The sequence below is a fragment of the Clarias gariepinus genome, chromosome 3 (assembly GCF_024256425.1).
Source record: "Clarias gariepinus isolate MV-2021 ecotype Netherlands chromosome 3, CGAR_prim_01v2, whole genome shotgun sequence".
NCBI lineage: Eukaryota > Metazoa > Chordata > Actinopteri > Siluriformes > Clariidae > Clarias > Clarias gariepinus.
The window spans coordinates 31,555,625-31,574,204 of record NC_071102.1 but is presented as its reverse complement, the minus strand read 5'-3'; the positions used below and the strand labels follow the sequence as shown (position 1 = coordinate 31,574,204).

The following is an 18,580-nucleotide window of genomic DNA, read 5'->3' as shown; positions in this document are numbered from 1 at the left end:
ACACACACACACAGTCACACCTAGATACACACACTCACACACACACACACACATATCTACATTAACACACACAGAAAGACACACACACACACACTCTCATACACATACATACACAAACACACACTCTGTGTGCATGGAGTTTGCATGTTATCCCCGTGCTTGGTGGGTTTCCTCCGGGTACTGCGGTTTGCTCCCACAGTCCAAAGACATGTAGTCCCACTGTCCCACTGTCCAAAGACATCTCAAATTGCCTATAATGTGTGTGTGAGTGTGTGTGCCCTGCGATGTCCAGGGTGTACCCTGCCTCGTGCCCTAAGTCTCCTGGGATAGGCCCCAGGTCCCCGTGACCCTAAATACAGGATAAAGCGCTATAGAAGATGAGATGAGGACTTTACTGGTAATAATTTGAAAAAGCATGCACCTCTCTATATAATGTATTATCATAAATGGTGTATGTCAGAGTTAAAAGAAGTGAAGCCATGAGAGACCAGAGAGCCAGGGATGTGTCAAGACACAGATCTGGAGAGAGATACGGGAAACTTTGTGCATCACTGAAAGCACCAAAGAGCACAGTACCCTGCATCATTCAAAAAATGGAAGAGATGTGGAACACAGTCTTACAGACGTACAGTCTTCCTAGATCTGTCCGCCCAGCCAATCTGAAACGATGAAGCACCCTGGTCTAGCAGATTTGGCCGGAAATCCAGTGACAGACTCTCAGACCATGAGAAACAAAATCATCTGTCTGATGCCACAAAGGTTGAACTTTTTGGAATCAGAAAATTACCTCTACCTCTTGAGCCTTGGACTGTATGTTACATTTTCTCTTCTCCATGTTTCTCTTTATTAACAGCTTCATGAGGTCTCAAGAGGTTAAAGTCAAACATGGTGTTGGCAGCATCATGCTGTGGGGATGTTCTTCTGTGACTTGGACTGTAAGACTAGTAAGAATACAGGGAAAAAACTGATGCAGAAAAAAAAAAAACTAAAAAGCTATCCTGGGTGAAAACCTTCTCCAGTGTGATCAGGCTGCCAGACTGGGGGGACGGCCTACATTCCAGAATTGCAACATCGAAAAAACAAACAAACATAGAACGACCTGAAGCATACCACCAAGAACAATTCTGTGAATGTGAGAGTGTCAGCGAGAGTCTGGACCTGACCCCAATAGAGCATCTCTGGAGAGATCTGAAAATGGCTGTTCCCATCTAACCCGGAGGAACTTAAACGATTCTGCCAAGAAGAATGGAAGAACCTTCTGAAAGAATGGTGTGCCAAGCTTGTAGCATCATCCACAAACAGACCAGAAGATGTCATTGCAGCCAAACTAAGTGACAGTTATGACTTTTTTCTTCTTTTCTTTTTCTTTTTTGTAGATTTACAGTACGTTAAATACCCAGGATACTGTTTAGCTACTTGAACAGATGTTAAAATACACATGTCAATACACAAACACAAAATCAAAAAGAGAACGTGACAAAGACAACATGAGGAAAAAAAGCACAACAATGTTCTCAGCGTATGCTATACCTTGGCTTTGTCTTCAATTGGTTTCTGTGGCTCTTGTGGGGAAGTCTCTCCTGTCTCCGAACTGTCATCCTCAGACACTGCAATCAATCAGCAGGCAATCTATTAGTCTAACAGTGTTTACTAAACACACCCGTAAAAACAAGACACTCATTTATTTGCCTCCCATCAGAAAGCTCATTAATCTTACTTGATTTCCTGGCTTTCCTCGCCAGTGCAGCAGCGAGTTCATTTTGTACCTGTGAAGAAAAGGAAATAGGTTTCTGCTACACGTTAAAAGGAAGAGGATAAAAAAGAAAAAACAAAAACTCATCGGACTGAACTAAGGTCACTAAGGAGAAAGTGCATGATGCAGTATCTCAGACAGAGCTACTGTAGAGCGCAAAAAACAAAAAACACCCAGACCGATGAATACTGCATAGCTTTTTCCTAATGGAGAAATGCTGTCGAGTTTTCTCTGAACAGGACTCCTGAACTCGACGAGGACGTGTCTCACCCCAGGACACTACAGCTGACTTTTTTTTTTTTTTTCTTTATGCGAAAATGTTCAAAGCAATCTGGCAGTGCTGACTGCAGAACCCATTGGTTAGTCAGAGTAGGGAATAAAGCATGTGAAATGGATGCTGAGATCAAATTCAATCAGCAAGAAATGCACGAAACCATCTATTTTTAGACATTATAGTTCAAGCACTAATATTACTCAGTGTGTGCGCTTTTGAAGACAACAAGGACTGTGTTCATTTTATGTCTGCCGAGAAGAGGTTATACGATGATCGGTGAGGGAGGTGTGATTTTTTCAAGGGTGGGGGAATGCTCTTTAGCATTTACGGGTTTAACATACATTTTGTACAGTATCTAAATGATGTTTTCTGACCATTTCTATTGTTAAAAGTGCTGTATACAGTAGTTAGAATAATAGAGAATGAATTGGCAACGCAAAGAAACAACATGACTACATGACCCTTTCCCATTGCTCCAAGTCCAATATTTATGTTTTTTCCCTGATTAGCCTCAATAAGAAGTGATTTTCTTATGAAACCCAGCTGTTTTGTGATGAAATGATCATGCTTTGTACTGTTTTTTTGCATCACTAAGAATTTAAAATCCAAGTCAGTCCTAGTTTTTTTTTTAAATTATTATTATTATTATTATTATTATTATTATTATTATTATTAAAATAGACTAAAATTACACAGCACCTTCCCAGAGATGCTTATTTACCAAATCAGTAACTTTATACCCAAACTTACGGGACAGGCGTCCATACATGTGTTTGTGAATGGCTGTGTTGCCACTGTTTGTCTTCTTTGTCTTGAAATCCAAAAGTGCCAAAAGTTGCTGGTTCATTTATAATAACTGTTCCTGAACATACTGTAGCATACACAAGTTACATTCAGGTCCCTGCAGCTACGAACCCGATCTGGTCCGAACAGACCACTAAGAATTCGGCAGTGCTGATACACATAAGGCTTATGTGTTTCTGTGGAATTGAAATTCATGCCAGAAATGTGCAATACTGGAAAAGTTAGCAAGCCTCTTTCAGCCCGTAATGCATTTTTTATATTATTTTTGAACTATTTTTAGGTATTCTATTAAGCAGGCATATTACAGCTGCAAAATCCGGTGTTTTGGGTGTGCGCAGTTTCATCCACAGAGAAGACTTTTGTTCGAATTATTCTTTAGCTAACTGCCTCGACAAGAAGATTTATACAGAATTTCAATGAGTGTGTCTTCTACTCCTGCTGAATACACACCTTTCCAGCCTATAAATTACAGACGTTTATGTCACCGCTCAGGAGCGAAACAATCAGCGCTTAACTGAACATGATTTATTGTATAATTTATCAATGTTATTAATCTGTTCAGGAATCAATACAGACATTTGCTATGGGAAATTTATACTAAGCAGCATTTTCATGCTCCAGTCATCAGTCCGCTCTCACTGGTTCGCTGCTGGACGTACTGTACTGTACACTGTATGCCGAGAAAAAAGGATGAATGTAAAACAATTTCCTTTTACTTATCATAAATACAGACGGTTGTTTTCCTGAGTCCTGAGTTTGTGTAAAATTGCATAAAAAGAATTCTGACTGCTGTAAATGGTGCTTGATCAACTTCAAATCGTATAACAGAGTTATTGTGGTTTTAGACAAGGATTAGATTCAGCATTAAAATGCTTATTTGTTTTTCCTCAACAACATTTTTGTAAACTTCAGTTATCTTTATGTTACGGAATTGGACAAAATGGACTATGACAGCCAGGGGCCGAGCTGCATTACAGGAACATTTAGGACCCAGTACATAAAAGTTGCTCTTATGCAGTTTAATCAACATTCAGTCATTTTCATCTCTCCGTACGCTTTATCTTTATGGCGTTTGTGGGTGTCATTAAACGTGATTCAGCTGTGCTTATGAGACACGTTTGCAAATTCTGCCTAACTGGCATTTAGCAACATTTGAAAAAGAGGAAGAGAAGCATTAACAATTTTTTATGGATTTTTGCATTTGATAATCACATTTATGCGGAAAAAAGGGGCCCTATTGAGGCTGCTTTTTTCCCCTCAATCACTGATCAGGTTGAGAGACGTGAGAAAAACCAACAGAGGACAAAATAAATGCAGATAGGAAGATTGATGACATTTCTAATTAGAGATATTTCAGTCAAGTCCAAAAGCCTCCTTCATCATTAGATGAGCTAGGCTAAATATTAAGAAATGAATCTAATCCTTGTTTAAAGTTTATTTTTTTAATTCAATTAAATAAGCATGTCACAGTATGGGTTTTTACATCATCGTTTTTCAAATAGGAATTATAAATTTGGCCGAACTGTCTTGTATTTGTTAATGTCTTGTATTTGTTAATGTCTTGTATTTGAGGAATCATTTTCCAGACTTTTTCCACTCTTGTTTTTGCTCCAAGGTTTTTACTTTTTTTTCATACCCTGTCCTAACCCAATTTACCTGACCAGTTTCAGATTAATGTTCTTTGTTTGTTAAGCCACACAGTGACTTATGAGTCACTTAAGCATAAAAAACATCTATTTTAAGGTATGACCCAGTGAGATACAGGTGCAGATGATGGCAGATGATCAGGCTGGTGATCAGTATACTGGTGATGCTGAATGCTTAGTGGTTGGAACAGATGAGAGGGGAAAGGAGGTTGCTGCTGAGGTTGTAACATAATCAACCAATTATTAAATTCTATGTTTTGTATCTTATATATATATATATATATATATATATATATATATATATATATATATATATATATAACCATCATATTATTATATGAATCAATATATTACGTATATCAATATATTAGGTATTAAACCATTAACACAAGTTTATGTGTTATAGTGTACATGTCTATATACTGTATGTACAGTATGTGTGTGTGTCTGTGTCAGTGCTGTGTGTTTCGGAGCTCTGCTACATGACAGTTGCTGAGTGTAAGATATTTGCAGTTGATCTCTGTGCCACAGGGACAAGAGTGCATGATAAAATGACAGATGGCCCTCCTTTGGGTTTAAATGGCAGACATGAGCTGAACTACACAAATACAGAGGGACCGAGACACAGGCAGACTTGCATTGGTCACTCCATCTCCCTCTCTTTCTCTCTCTCACACACACACACACACACACACACACACACACTGTACACTGACAACATAGACAAACACAGTACAGTAAGGTCACACACTCACGGTGGATGTGAGCCTTTCCAAAGCTTTCATCTGCAGAATTTCTCCACAGATATCTCGTTTTCCTTCGGGATCCTCTTCAGGACTGGGGAAGGGAAAAAAAAAACACAAAAGTGTTGTATAATACACAAGGGCAATGGTAACAGATATACACACACACACACATACACAGGATTAACGCCTCAGCTCTGTACTGCCCCCTCCTGACCTGTGCACTCCACTCTCAGCATGACAAACCTTGACAAGCCATTTGTCTCCATTTCAGCATTTTGCACACACGTTCTTGACTCAAGCATCCATGAAAATACCAGAACAAACCGAACATGACCCACTGAGAATTTGCTACATGAGGATAAAGTGCCTATAACACCAAGCTGTTACAAGAGGACAAACCACATATAAGGACAGGACATAAAGCAGACAGGAGAGGTCCTGAGAGGCTCTGCCACTTTATGACAGGTAGCAAAATAACAAGTAGAATGTTTCAGACATGACCAAACTTTCTCAGCAACACCTCAGCTAAAATCATTCAATAACCCTATATGGCTTGGACATGATATTTAAAACAAGCACTGGGTCAATTAGGTCAACAACACACTTTATGCTTGAAACAGAAAGGAGCAAAGGCCAATCAGAAAAGAAAAAGCGTAAGGGTTTGTGAGAGAAAGCAAAAATATGGATTGTTATAAGCAGGTAGGATTTATTTCTACTCTAGTGTGCATTATGAAGCAAGTGACAAATATGATATTAGGATTTTTTTTGGCCGAAGAAACAACATATTTGTATTTACTGCTTATGCAATCTTAACTCATGGCGTGGTCACTACAGCTACATCTAGGTTTTCATTTACACATTTGGTAATTTTAAAGAAATCTCAGGAAAAACAAAAAACAAAAAATGCAACTAAATCTGTTTATATCAATAGATGTCATTTAAAAATGATCACAGGGAAAAAGTCAACAAGTCCCTATATAATAATTTGTTTATTATTATTATTATTATTATTATTACTACTCTTTTTTTTAAATAGTTATCTTTATCAAGAGCTTGATTTTCCCATCTTGGAAAACTATTCTCTTCACATAGAAAATATGCAAAACGCAATCCTGTCTGAAATAGAATGAGTCAATTTTATGAGGGGACGTACTGTACTGTACAAGTCAAACTGGTATTTGGATTGTGCAGGACATCATCACAATAAACTCCCTTTATTTCTTTATATAATCCCATGCTGCACTAATGCACTTTTCCCAGTGTTTCACCAGTGCTTGGATCCCATCAAAGCAGAAAGATTTCTCAGTCAAGATCGGTCTGATTGCTTCCCGTCTGAAACGCTGGCCTCCCAGGAACTCCTTTGATGGCCCACCTACAGTATAAAAATGGCTTGGGGCGAGGTCTGCACTGTGTCCGGGACTGTACAGGGGATGTGATAACTAACTCCCAGAGTCCTTATCAATGAACGTCCATGAGAATGACTGCAGCGTGCTCCGAGACATTTACACATTTACAAAAACATTTACACCATTCAAATAATGAATAAGAGTCTAAAGGCTAAGAGTCAAAGCCACAGGAGGCTAAAAGCAATAACTAGAAATAAAAGAAACAGCACAGAAATTTGTTGATTATTCATGTTTGAATGTCTTTGCGTGTTATGAATGCAAAAATCATAAAGTGATTAAAGCTACCATTTGACATCCCTGTGTTTGCACACAGTGTTTTTAAGCACCCACGCCCACATCCACCCACCCGCCGACCGACCCACACCCACACAACTCTCAACAGTTCTGGCCAAACTGGTAAGAGTAAAGATGAGCAATATGCAAATTGCATGCAAAAGATGTCAAGCAGTTGGAAGGCTGTGTGTGTGACTGGAATATCCAACCAGCTCATCTGGAAAGAAAACAGAAGTTCACTGAAGGAAACTGAAGAAATTATTTACATACAAGCTGCAAAAAAAAAAAAAAAAAAAAGCAACCCAAAGAAAACTCTCCGTCTCTTCCACGGCCCCTATTGTGATTTATTGAAATTCTCCACTGTGCACTTTTTATAACTCTGTCAGCTCACAGAGATGAAGTGAGCAGAATCCAATCCTACGGGTCTGATTGACAGTTAGTGTGAGGTCGGAGATGGAGGCCCGCATTGGACGGCCGATGTCACACGGTCCGCCGCGCGTCACGTTCGATTCCGTCAGGGTGAAATTGCAGGCGCTGGCGCATCCTGTCTTCCCTCAACCCCATCAAAATTCCCTGCTCTCATTCGACGTGTCTATTCCCGGCTGGCAGTGAAGCCCGAGGACACAGATGTGCTGTCAGGACACAATGACGAGGATCAAATCAACCAAGCCGTGCGTCACTTTGCCTCATAATTTCAGATAAAAATACATGGCCAGGCAGTATATGTGATGTTCAGGCAATACCAGACCTCCAGAGCGGAATTAAAAATAGACTTTGCAGCAGTGCAGGTAGAATTCCTGGACTGGTGATCTTACCACTAACGTGATATTATTACATATACATACTGTAGCCTGATGAATTTCAGATTTTACGCTCTGCGAACATCACACTGCAGCTGTCACGCGGCGCCCTGCATTTTTTACTTCATCATCAGTCTTGTAGTCGACTAAAAAAAGAAGTGATCTTTGACCGCCAGATGTTTATTCTAACAGCTGTGACTAGAATTTGCATCTCAGGAGACAAGCCTTGTTCACCAGCTGAGTGGCTACACACTGACACACTCACAGTGTGTAAGAAAAAGACTAGACTAAAGAAAGACTAAATGGAGATTTTGAAAAGAAGAAAGAAAGAAAGAAAGAAAGAGAAGCAAGAAGAAAGACAGAGAGAGACAGTGGGAAAGACAGGTTAAGGACTAAGAGACAGAAAAATAGGACAGTGAAAGAGCAGAGAGAGGCACAATTAAGAGAAAGATCATGAAGGATAGTGAGAGACAAGATAGAGGTAAAAAAAAAAAAAGACATGGGAGACAAACAAGGCATGAAGCTCTGAAGAGGGACAGTGAGAAAAAAAAGACTGCCGGAGAGAGGAAAGGAATACAGTATAAAGAAAGACTTTAAACCATCAAGAGACGCAGTGACAGAAAGGGCAGAGAGGTGAAAGACAATGAGTCAGAGAGAGAGAGCAAAAAAAAGAGAGAGACAGCGAGAAAGATAATGAGAGCAAGTAAGATTAGATAGAGACAAGGAAAGAGAATGACAAATGAGATAAATGAAGAAAAATGAGATAAAAATAAAATGAAAGAGAGAACGATGAGAGACACAGTAACGAGACAATCTGACAGAGACAGCATTAAAAATGTGAGACAATTAAGGAGACAGCAAGAAAGATTAGAGACTCTAGAGATTAGAAGAGAAATATGAAAGACATGGGGCGGGCACTGAGAAAGACAGCGAGAAAGATAAGACAGAGACCAAAAAGACGTGAGAGACTGTTGGAGAAACCATGTGAGGGAGACAAACGAACAGAAACAAATCTTTCATTTCTTTTTTTTATCCATTTACAAAAATATTTCCCTTCTTTCCTCTCTGGGTCTCTCTAAATACCTCCCACCCTGTTTTTCACTCCGTCTCTCCCACTCCTGTTACCTCACCTGCCCCTCTCTACCTCCACACTGCTCTCTCTCTCTCTCTCTCTCTCTCTTTACCTCTTCCTGCCCTTTCTCTCTAAATCTTTTACGCACCCCTTTCTCTCTCATAACCTTTTCTTTCTCTATAACTCTTTCACCTTTTCCTATTTCTTCTCTCTTGACACTGTGTATATATATACATACACACACATACACACACATACACACACACACACACACACCTCTCTGCCTGTACTCTGTCTATACTTTTGATTTTCTTCAGGAACAATAAAATATCTATCTATTTATCTCCTTCTCTCTCCTGCTACCTGCCCCCTTCTCTCCCTCCACACACACACACACACACACACACACCTCTACATATAGCTCTTTTGCTCCTTCTCTCTTCTCTCTCTCTCTCTATACACACACACACGCACACACACACACACACACACACCTCACCCACTCTCCTAACATAGCACTCTCACCCCCCTCTCTCTCTCTCTCTCTTTCTCTCTCTCTCTCTTCGCAGACTGACAAGATTGACATTTTTAGTTCAGCTAGTGGTAGCATTTCATGCTTTAACACGACCCACAGGACTGGAGCTCTCATTAAAAATACATACACAGACATAAGCACTTTCACAATACATACATTATTTACAGTGCTGCGCAAAAATCTTAGGCACATTAGGCCAGAATGTTTCAAAATAAATAAAATAAAACGGTAAATGAAGTCAGTATTTGCAGTGAGAACGCTTAGAGGATGCTTTAGTCTCTTATAGTTGTATACGGAAATGATCGACTAAGTTTTACTCAGCATCCAGCAGAACCACCCACTGTTCTTCGTCTCTGGCTGTTGCACCTGCTTCTTTTTGGCATGCAAAACCCGGCAGCTTCCATTTATTTATTTATTTTTGGTCTGAAAAGGGGGCGCTTAAAATAATAATAATAATAATAATATCAATAATAATAATAATAGAATCCACAGTAAAGTTTGTCCTAAAAGACAAAAGGGATAAATACTGTAGGCTCCAGGCCCCCCGCGACCCTGGTCAGATTACAGTTTTTCTCATTTGCTAAGACACGTTTAGTGAAACTGGGATTTGCTTGATCTTCATCATCACATTCTTAGCACAGGAGAAGTCTTCTCTTTCAAATGCCTTAACACTTTTTCATTTGTTACACACATTTTTCACACCCTTTGTCAAAACAGTTACCACAGATCTCATTGAAAGATCCCAAACTCCATTGGATTCACTGTGTTGAACAAAAGGAAAACAACTATTAACAGCTGATAGAAAGTACTTGCATAATTATAAATATCCAATGCACCTGTGTGAAACTTGTTTGCACAACTCTTCAATCAGCAATCAATCCTCATCCCTCTACAAAAGATGCCACCTCTGTATTGCTATTTGCAAGCATGGATCAAAGAGGCCATAGGCACGAAAGAAGAGTAAGAGGCCATGGCAGAGGGGCCCGAGGAAGAGGAGTTCGTATGCCTGGTGGAGGAGCTGCAGCAGCAAGAGGACAATCGAGCTCAAGTTCCAAATGAAATTCGGGCAACAATTATTGACCATGTCATCAATCATGGCTTGTCTTTTAGAGAGGCTGGACAAAGGGTCCAGCCCATTCTGGGTCGGAGCACCGTGGCATCTATTGTAAGGCTTTTTCGGAATGAGAACAGGTAATTCACAGTGTTACTGTACTGTATACCACTGTGTATTTCAGCTTTACTGCATTGCCCTGTTAGCAGAACAACCTGTGTCTATAGTGTCTATTTATGTGACTGTCATACTGTAATGTCAATTTTGACATGCTTTTTGCTTTTACTTTATAGAATCCACACATTACCACACACTGGTGGAAGAGGAAAGATATTTGGTACTGAACAGGAGTCTGCCATTGTAGATATGGTAGTGGCAAACAATGCAATCAGACTGCGTGAAATCCAGGCAGCAGTAATTGCAGATCAGGGAGTATTTAGAAAGATAAACAGTGTGAGTTTGGCAACTATAAATCGAGTCCTTAAACGAAACCATGTTAGGATGAAGCAGCTGTACAGAGTTCCATTTCAAAGAAATTCTGACAACGTAAAGGAGGCACGATTCCAGTATGTGCAGGTAAAATTTTTTTATTGTAATACCTTGTTTACCATAGTTACATGCGACTAGAATAATTTGCATTATGAATTTGCTTTTTTTCTTAGAGAATAATGGAGTTTGAAGCAGAAGGGACACATCACAAATTCATTTTTGTGGATGAAGCCGGCTTCAACCTCTGTAAAGTGAGGAGACGCGGGAGGAACATCATCGGGCAGAGGGCCACTGTCACAGTGCCAGGTCAGAGGGGTGCCAATATCACCATGTGTGCTGCCATCTCCAATGATGGGGTCCTTTGCCAGATACCAACTATTGGCCCATACAATACAGAACGCCTCATCACATTTCTTGATGCATTGAAAGAAATGCTGATTCCACCCGAAGAGAGAGGGCTGTTGAGGCCTGGCATGACTTTGTATGTCATAATTTGGGACAATGTGGCTTTCCACCACTCTCGCCTTGTGAATGAATGGTTTGCAGCACAGCCCCGTATTATGATGCAATTCCCCCCTGCATACTCGCCTTTTCTGAACCCAATCGAGGAGTTCTTCTCTGCTTGGAGGTGGAAGGTGTATGATCACCGGCCATATGAGCAGATGCCCCTCCTGGAGGCAATGAATGCTGGTTGCCTGGCAATAGGTGCAGAGGACTGCCAGGGATGGATACGCCATGCAAGAAGGTATTTCCCTCGGTGCATTGCAAGGGAAAACATTCAATGCGATGTTGATGAGAACCTGTGGCATAATCGGCAAGAACGAATGGACTAAATGTGAAAAATAATATATATATATTTTTTTTTTCTTCTTTTTTCTTTCTTTTTTTTTTTTTGGTATTTCCACCCATAAGTTTTCTTTGGTAGTTTTTTTTTCAGTATCCATTTGAGTTTGTAAAGTATTATATTGCATATTGATGGCTGAATTTTGTTATCCATCGTGTAATGATTGATTCAAAGAATAAATTAATTTGACTACAAGTTTTGGTGTTTGATGGAAATATTTGCTGATGTTGCATGTTTTTAATGTTTTGTGAGTGTTAGAGCATTTTGCTAACAAATTGAGTCATTTTGACCATTGACCTTAAGTTTTATCCTGTGTGTTAACTGTTTTGAAAATGTGATGTCAGAGTGGGCAAATGTGTTTAAGCAATCAAGAAAAACTGTAAGCGGTGTAGACGATGAGCGAATAAATGAATGAAGATTACACACAGTAGGGGTTGAGTCACCCGGCAATATAAAAAGCAAAACCACAAGTTTCCTTATATGAGAAAATAAAAATGAGAACAAAATTAGTAAAAGGAACTCATCATACAAAGATGAGCCACAAAAAAGAGCCACATCATACACAAGAAAAAGATGTGTGTATGTGTGTGTGTGTGTGTGGGCACCCTGGGGTGAAAATCATATGACTGATCATTCTGTTTAATTATTTGCTATTATAATAAGGCAATTGAAACATTACCTACACGTTTAATCAGCTTCGTTTTATAATCTAATAAATAATGGAAAATGCTGAATTCATTTAAAATGCAGGGGGGGGGACGATGAAATTCTCTTTGAATGAAGATATAAACCCGACTGACATTTACAGAAGACTTCAAGCCCAGTACAGTTATGTGACTCTTATCCGAATTGTGCTAAAATTATAAAGAAGTCCGTGAGTGACGATCCCGGCCGAGATGGCTCGGAGCCCGCTGCACTCGTTTCTGTGAACGTTTAGAGATGCATCTGTCTGTGGAAACTGAACACACAATCATTCACCAACACCACTTGCACATTACAGGAACTTGGGCTGGGAGTTACTTCCACATCCCCCTGTACAGCGCTGACATGTCTGGAGTTCCTGGGAGGCCAGCACTTCAGATATGAAGAAGGCGGTCCGATCATGTGTCTTGCATACTAAGAAATCTTTCTACCTCGATTGTATCCAAGCACACGGAAACAGTTTTCTGTTTTTCTGCCCAATCAAAAGTCCTGGTTTGACTTGAACGCCCCCTTGTGTTTTTATGTCAGCATGGTTGTTAGTCAGACTCAGTAGAAATCAGTGAATAACGTGTTGATCCGGGACCAGTGAAGGACACCCGGCTCTGTCTGAGGCTGACGTCACACACTGACCCATATTCAGCCTCAGTGAATCATTTAGCCGACTGCAAACACACCGCATGGGCTGGTGTCCAGCACAAGGTCTCGAGGACTTTGGATAGCGCCTCTTTAATCAAGCATGATAATGCAAAAGTGTTTTTGTTCTCACTTTCATGTGTGTGTATTTTTCTTATATTTTATCAGTATATTACTCAAAGTGATTTGTACTTTATTCTGTCAAATAATTAGGTACTGAATGGGACTGTTCCTTTTCTCCAAACCTTTCCTTCTTTATTTTGTATCATGTATTATATTCTCAGTAAGCTTTCAAAAACTGCTGAAACATTCACAAATTCCTGAGTCGTTTTCATTCTCCATGGACGTACAGTACTGTCACTATTTCTGCTTATGACCCTGTTTACTTTTGCGTATCAGAGAACGAGGAGTAAATCTGGAGAGATGGATTATCACCATAATACCGCAGATGCAAAAGCTGCTAAAATGATTCAAATGCACCTTATCTAACCTCATGCTATTAGATTGTAAAAACAACAAAGTCAAACCTCAGCCTCAACCTCAAATCCAACACAGGCTTATTATAGAACACACACACACACATGCAGAAAAAACACACATTCATTCATCCATTCTCTATATCGCTTATCCTTCATAGGATTGCGGGAAGCCTGGATCCTATCCCAGGAGAGGTACACCCTGGACAGGGTGCCAATCCATCAGAAGGGGAAAAACACACTAATTCATACACAGTACAGGCAAATTTGGGAACACCAGTCTTTGGACTGTGGAAGTACCAAGGTGGCTCGGAAAACCACTGCGATCGTTCCTGTGAATATTCGGCAACTGGAACGGGTGATCCTCGAGAATTGATGGATAACTTGTCACCAACTTCCGGAAAAGATGCATCTTTCTATATGAACTTTCTATATCAAAAGTTTCCATATTTAGCTCCTAAGCTTTAGAATTGCCTTCCTGACAGTGTTCGGGGCTCAGACACAGTCTATCAGTTTAATCTGGCGTACACATAATTCATCCCATAACCCCGTACTCCAGTACATCAGTACTCTCTCATCTAATATCCTGAACGAAACCAACGCAAAATTCTTTCTACCTGTTTTTTATTTTTCTACCCATCCCGAGGCATCTGGAGATTGTGCCAGCTCCAGTAGACAAAAGCCAAACCTGCGAGGATCCTATGGCATCCAGAGAAGGTCCAGCTCCAGCTGGATTCTGCTTCATGATGGTTTGGATCTACACGTGCTGCTCCTGAGCTCCCAGTGATCCAGACTCTGTCTGACTCATCCCTGTGCTGAACTGGACTCCATGTTAACTTAGACAACTTCTGTTATACTGAACTTCAAGCAGCCTAACACACATGATGTCGTTATATAATTCCTGTTATCCGAGGTTGGGTTCCCTGTTGAGTCTGGTTCCTCTCAAGGTTTCTCCCTACTGCCATCTCAGGGAGTTTTCCCTTTCCACCGTCGCCGACTCCCATGGCTTGCTCATCAGGGACAATCTCATTATTATCTAGACACATTTGTTCTCACTCATACACACTTCTATAAATTTTCTTTTCATTTTATGAAGCTGCTTTGAGACAATGACCATTGTAAAAAGCGTTATAAAAATAAAATTGAATTCAGTTGAAAAATTGAATAACAGTCCTAAATTGTTTGCGCCTTCAAAGGAGTTCCTGGGAGGCCAGCGTTTCAGACATGAAGCAGGTATGGATCTGGCATACTGAGAAAACTTTCTACCTTGATGCTGTCCAAGCACTTCTGAAACACTGGGATAAGTGCATTAGTGTAGCAGGGGATTATATATAGAGAGATAAAGAGGTGTTTTTACGCTCATAAGTGTGTTCTGTTATCCTGCACAATCAAAAGTCCCGGTTTGATTGAACATCCCCTCGTATTCCATTAATATTCCATTTGCAGATGAACAATAAATGCCAGATCTTGGCAATATTTAGATACAGTCGAGGCAAACTAATATTCTCTTTTCTGCTTTTGGTGTTTACAAAAGGCACTTGGAGCCCACACATAATATTGGGGAATGTAGAAACGGAAATAATGAAGGTGCAGATCTTTGCTTATTGCTCTCTGTGTAACTAATGATTTTAGTTTGTCCTAAATCTCTGTTCCCTTACCTTCCTCATCATTAGGCTGAGAGCGTGTGTGTGTTGTAAAGTCTTGTAATGCACCGCTTTCCCAGGATGATAGTTGACTTCTATGAACGTTCCACCTTCAGGTCTGTGCCACTACAGCGTTTCACATCAAAGTGCCGTTGAATAACATCTTCCCTAAATATCTTTAGGAAGCTCCTTCACCTTCACCGTGATTCCTACTGGTTACAAGACACTGGGTGTAATTTGCTCGAAACCATTTTATACATCATTTCTATCTAGAATTTTAGGAAACTTTACATCGATAAATTTGTATTTATGAATATTTATTCCTGCTGACTGTATCTAAACCTTTTTCTTCTTTTGGACATCCAATGACAAGATTGAACACAACTTTCAAACTTTTTCCAGCTCAATCCGTCCAATAGTTTGCTTAATTTCTGTGTAGGTTCCTCTTCAGTGTTCACTTTGTGTTGTAGTGTGTAAAGTGCCTGCTACATATTTAGCAGCATTTTCTGTGCAAAGTCGACAATTATCCATGCAGAATATGCTTTATTTAAACAACTGGGGAACTGTAATGTTATGTAATGTTATGAGCTGATTTGCATATTGCATGCGGTGGAGCAATTCAGTTTAGTTAACCTGCAAGTCTAACTAAACTACGTTTAAATTGTATCAGGGCATGATCCAAATACTCAGTCAGATAAAACAAAGTAATTTAAACTGGGTCTCAAGATTACCAACAACAGCAATAATAATAAAAATAAAAAAATAATAATAATAATGGAAGCTCAAAATACTTGGAAGCTCAAAATAGCTCAAAATATGTAGTAAAATAAAAAGTAAATATAGTATAGTTAAAAAAAAATGTATGCATAATGAAAGCAAAAATGATCAAGATAAATTACAAATAAAAACAAGGTATAGGAAGCACTTTACAAAAAATTTTAAAAGAGTGTTGAGAGCTCTACTGATTAATGCAAAGTGCTCACAGTCTGGAAACACAGCAACATAACTTTTATTTCTATAGGATATTTTATAGAGGGCTGACATTAGCACGTCTCTGGGGGCGGGGGGCGGGGATTGGTGCGTGCATGTTCGTGTGCATGTACTTACGGACTGACCACCCTGAACTGGACGTAGGGGACGAGCTGCATGAGCAGTCTGACTCCGTTCTGCCACTCCTCCTCCGAGCGAAACTCGCAGCCCTGAGCTTCACACTCTTCGAACGAGAACTGGTAGTACGTGTTAGAGTCTTCGAACACCACTCGCTGGTCCACTACACAGGAAAGGGGTCACAAGTCAGAGACACAAGGATTAACATTGCTGAAAATAAGAACATTTGGATACTTATTGCATCATTCGCATGTCACTGTGCAAAACATTTTGATATTTTACTAAATGACCAAGATGTCTAATTGACTTTTTTACTGATTGACCAAAAAGTTGACAAAAAATTTATATTTAAGATTTTATATTATGAGATTATTGTAAGTTAAAACTTTATCTGCCAATAGAAGGAGATGCTTGGAATTAGTTCAAATATTAAGGTATGGATTTCATACTATTAACAACTTATTATATACAATTCCTTATTTCAATTTTATAATAGGTAAAATTAATATATTTCAACTGTAAATAAACTGAAAAAAAAGACTTAAAATAAACTGTAAATAAACTAAAAAAAGTAACAGTATATGGAATATATCAATATATATTTTATTTTATTTCCAGTTAAAATATTTTAATATTACCTGTAATAAATATATTAATACATGAAATGGAATATATTAATATATTTTATTATATTCCATATATTTTCACTTGTTAAGTCTCTTTTTTCCAGTTTATTTCCAGTTACAATATATTAATATTATCTATTATAAATCTTTTCATATATGGAATATATGGAATGGAATACATGAATATATGTTTGTTATATGCCATATATTTTTTCTTGTCAATTCTCTTTTTTTTCCAGTTTCATATCATAAAGTGTACCAAGCTGAACCCTTTCGATGATGCCAAAGAGCCTTAAATATCTCATAAACCCTTAAAGAACCCTTAATAGACTATTCTTTAGATATTAGGATGAAATGCACCTGTGATGATGAGGTCAGAGTCATCACATGTGATACGCTTGAAACAGAATAATAAGCAGGAGAAACTCTGTAGCGTTTGGTGTTGCGGCTCTGGAGTTATTGAATAGAGCCTTTAATAATAAAAGTGAAGACAATCCACGTTGGAGTGCTGATCAGAATCTCAAACGGCCAAAGAGCTCTGATATACTGTTTGTCTTATATCTTCAGATATATACTCACTTTCACCTTGATGCTGTATTTGAAGAACATGGCATTAAAAAAATCAAGTGACTATAGGACATCCTGGCATGGTTAAGTAAAGAGACATTTTTACCATGGTTATGTTCCTGAGTCTCAACTGAATATATCAGTTTTAGCACCAAAATACTGCTCCTTAGGGCACCAGTTAGAACAGTTAGCATAACGAGTCGAGTATTCTAGACAATACAGTATGCAGAGAAATATTGCAAGATGTGTACTGCATAACTTTGAGCAAAATCTCCTGCTTTATTGTTACTTTAATCGAGCCCAGTTTTTCTCCCATGCAAGTTAGGCACCGGAGTCCAGTGCATCACATGGATCTGTTTGCATTGTTCTAGCAATATTTAGTCAGATGATGCAAACAAGTCACAGCTGGTTGGGTGCCATGGGCAGAGTTAACTGCCTGAGAGAAGAACATAATGGTATATAATAAGCTAGCACAGAGATTGCTGGTTTAACTCTGCACACTGTGTAATGGTGATGTTGGAATTATTAGGTCACTGAAAAGTGTGGCACATTCTGAAAAACTAAAGGGTCAGAAAGGTGAAGAGACAAGTGTGGAGCTTATTACTAATTATAAGTGATGGTAAAAAGAGGACAGGAAACTGAGCTTTTCATGGTTTAAAGGATCAGTACTGGAAGGTAAGAAGGGAAGCACATGAAGCGATGCACCAATCGTGCACAGTGTCCACTATGCAGTGATGTGATCTGGGGTTGCTTGACTTGGTCAGGTCTAAACTCAGCAACGTTATGCAGCAATAAAATGTAGTCAGATGACGACCAGAATGTACTGAATGATCAGGTTATCACATCTATGGAGTTTTTCTTTCCTGATGGCACAGACATATTCCAGGACACAAATTGTGAAAAAGTGGTTCAGGGAGCCTGAGGAATCATTTTCACAGATGAACCAGACACCACATTGTGTGCTGTAATCAACGTTTAAGGTGAATGAATAAAATTTTATAGTGTGTGGTTTTTTTTTTTTTGGTCAGGCAGCGTATAAGTAAGACAGTATACAAACAAAGGTAAAAAAAAAAAAAGTGTAATATTTAGCTGAGAAAATCCTGTCTGCTACCGGTGGTACAGTTCAGAATGCT

General features: G+C 39.2%; 1 protein-coding gene across 1 annotated transcript in view; it reads right to left on the bottom strand.

Annotated features, from left to right (window-relative positions):
• Positions 1-18,580, bottom strand: part of rapgef5a (Rap guanine nucleotide exchange factor (GEF) 5a) — a 93,220-nt gene that overhangs the window by 50,903 nt on the left and 23,737 nt on the right. The window contains exons 5-8 of the mRNA XM_053492604.1: positions 16,255-16,417; positions 5,233-5,314; positions 1,718-1,766; positions 1,531-1,607 (exon numbers count right to left, since the gene is read on the bottom strand). Of these exons, the coding sequence (XP_053348579.1) occupies positions 1,531-1,607; positions 1,718-1,766; positions 5,233-5,314; positions 16,255-16,417 (371 nt within the window). The remainder of the gene's footprint in view (positions 1-1,530; positions 1,608-1,717; positions 1,767-5,232; positions 5,315-16,254; positions 16,418-18,580) is intronic.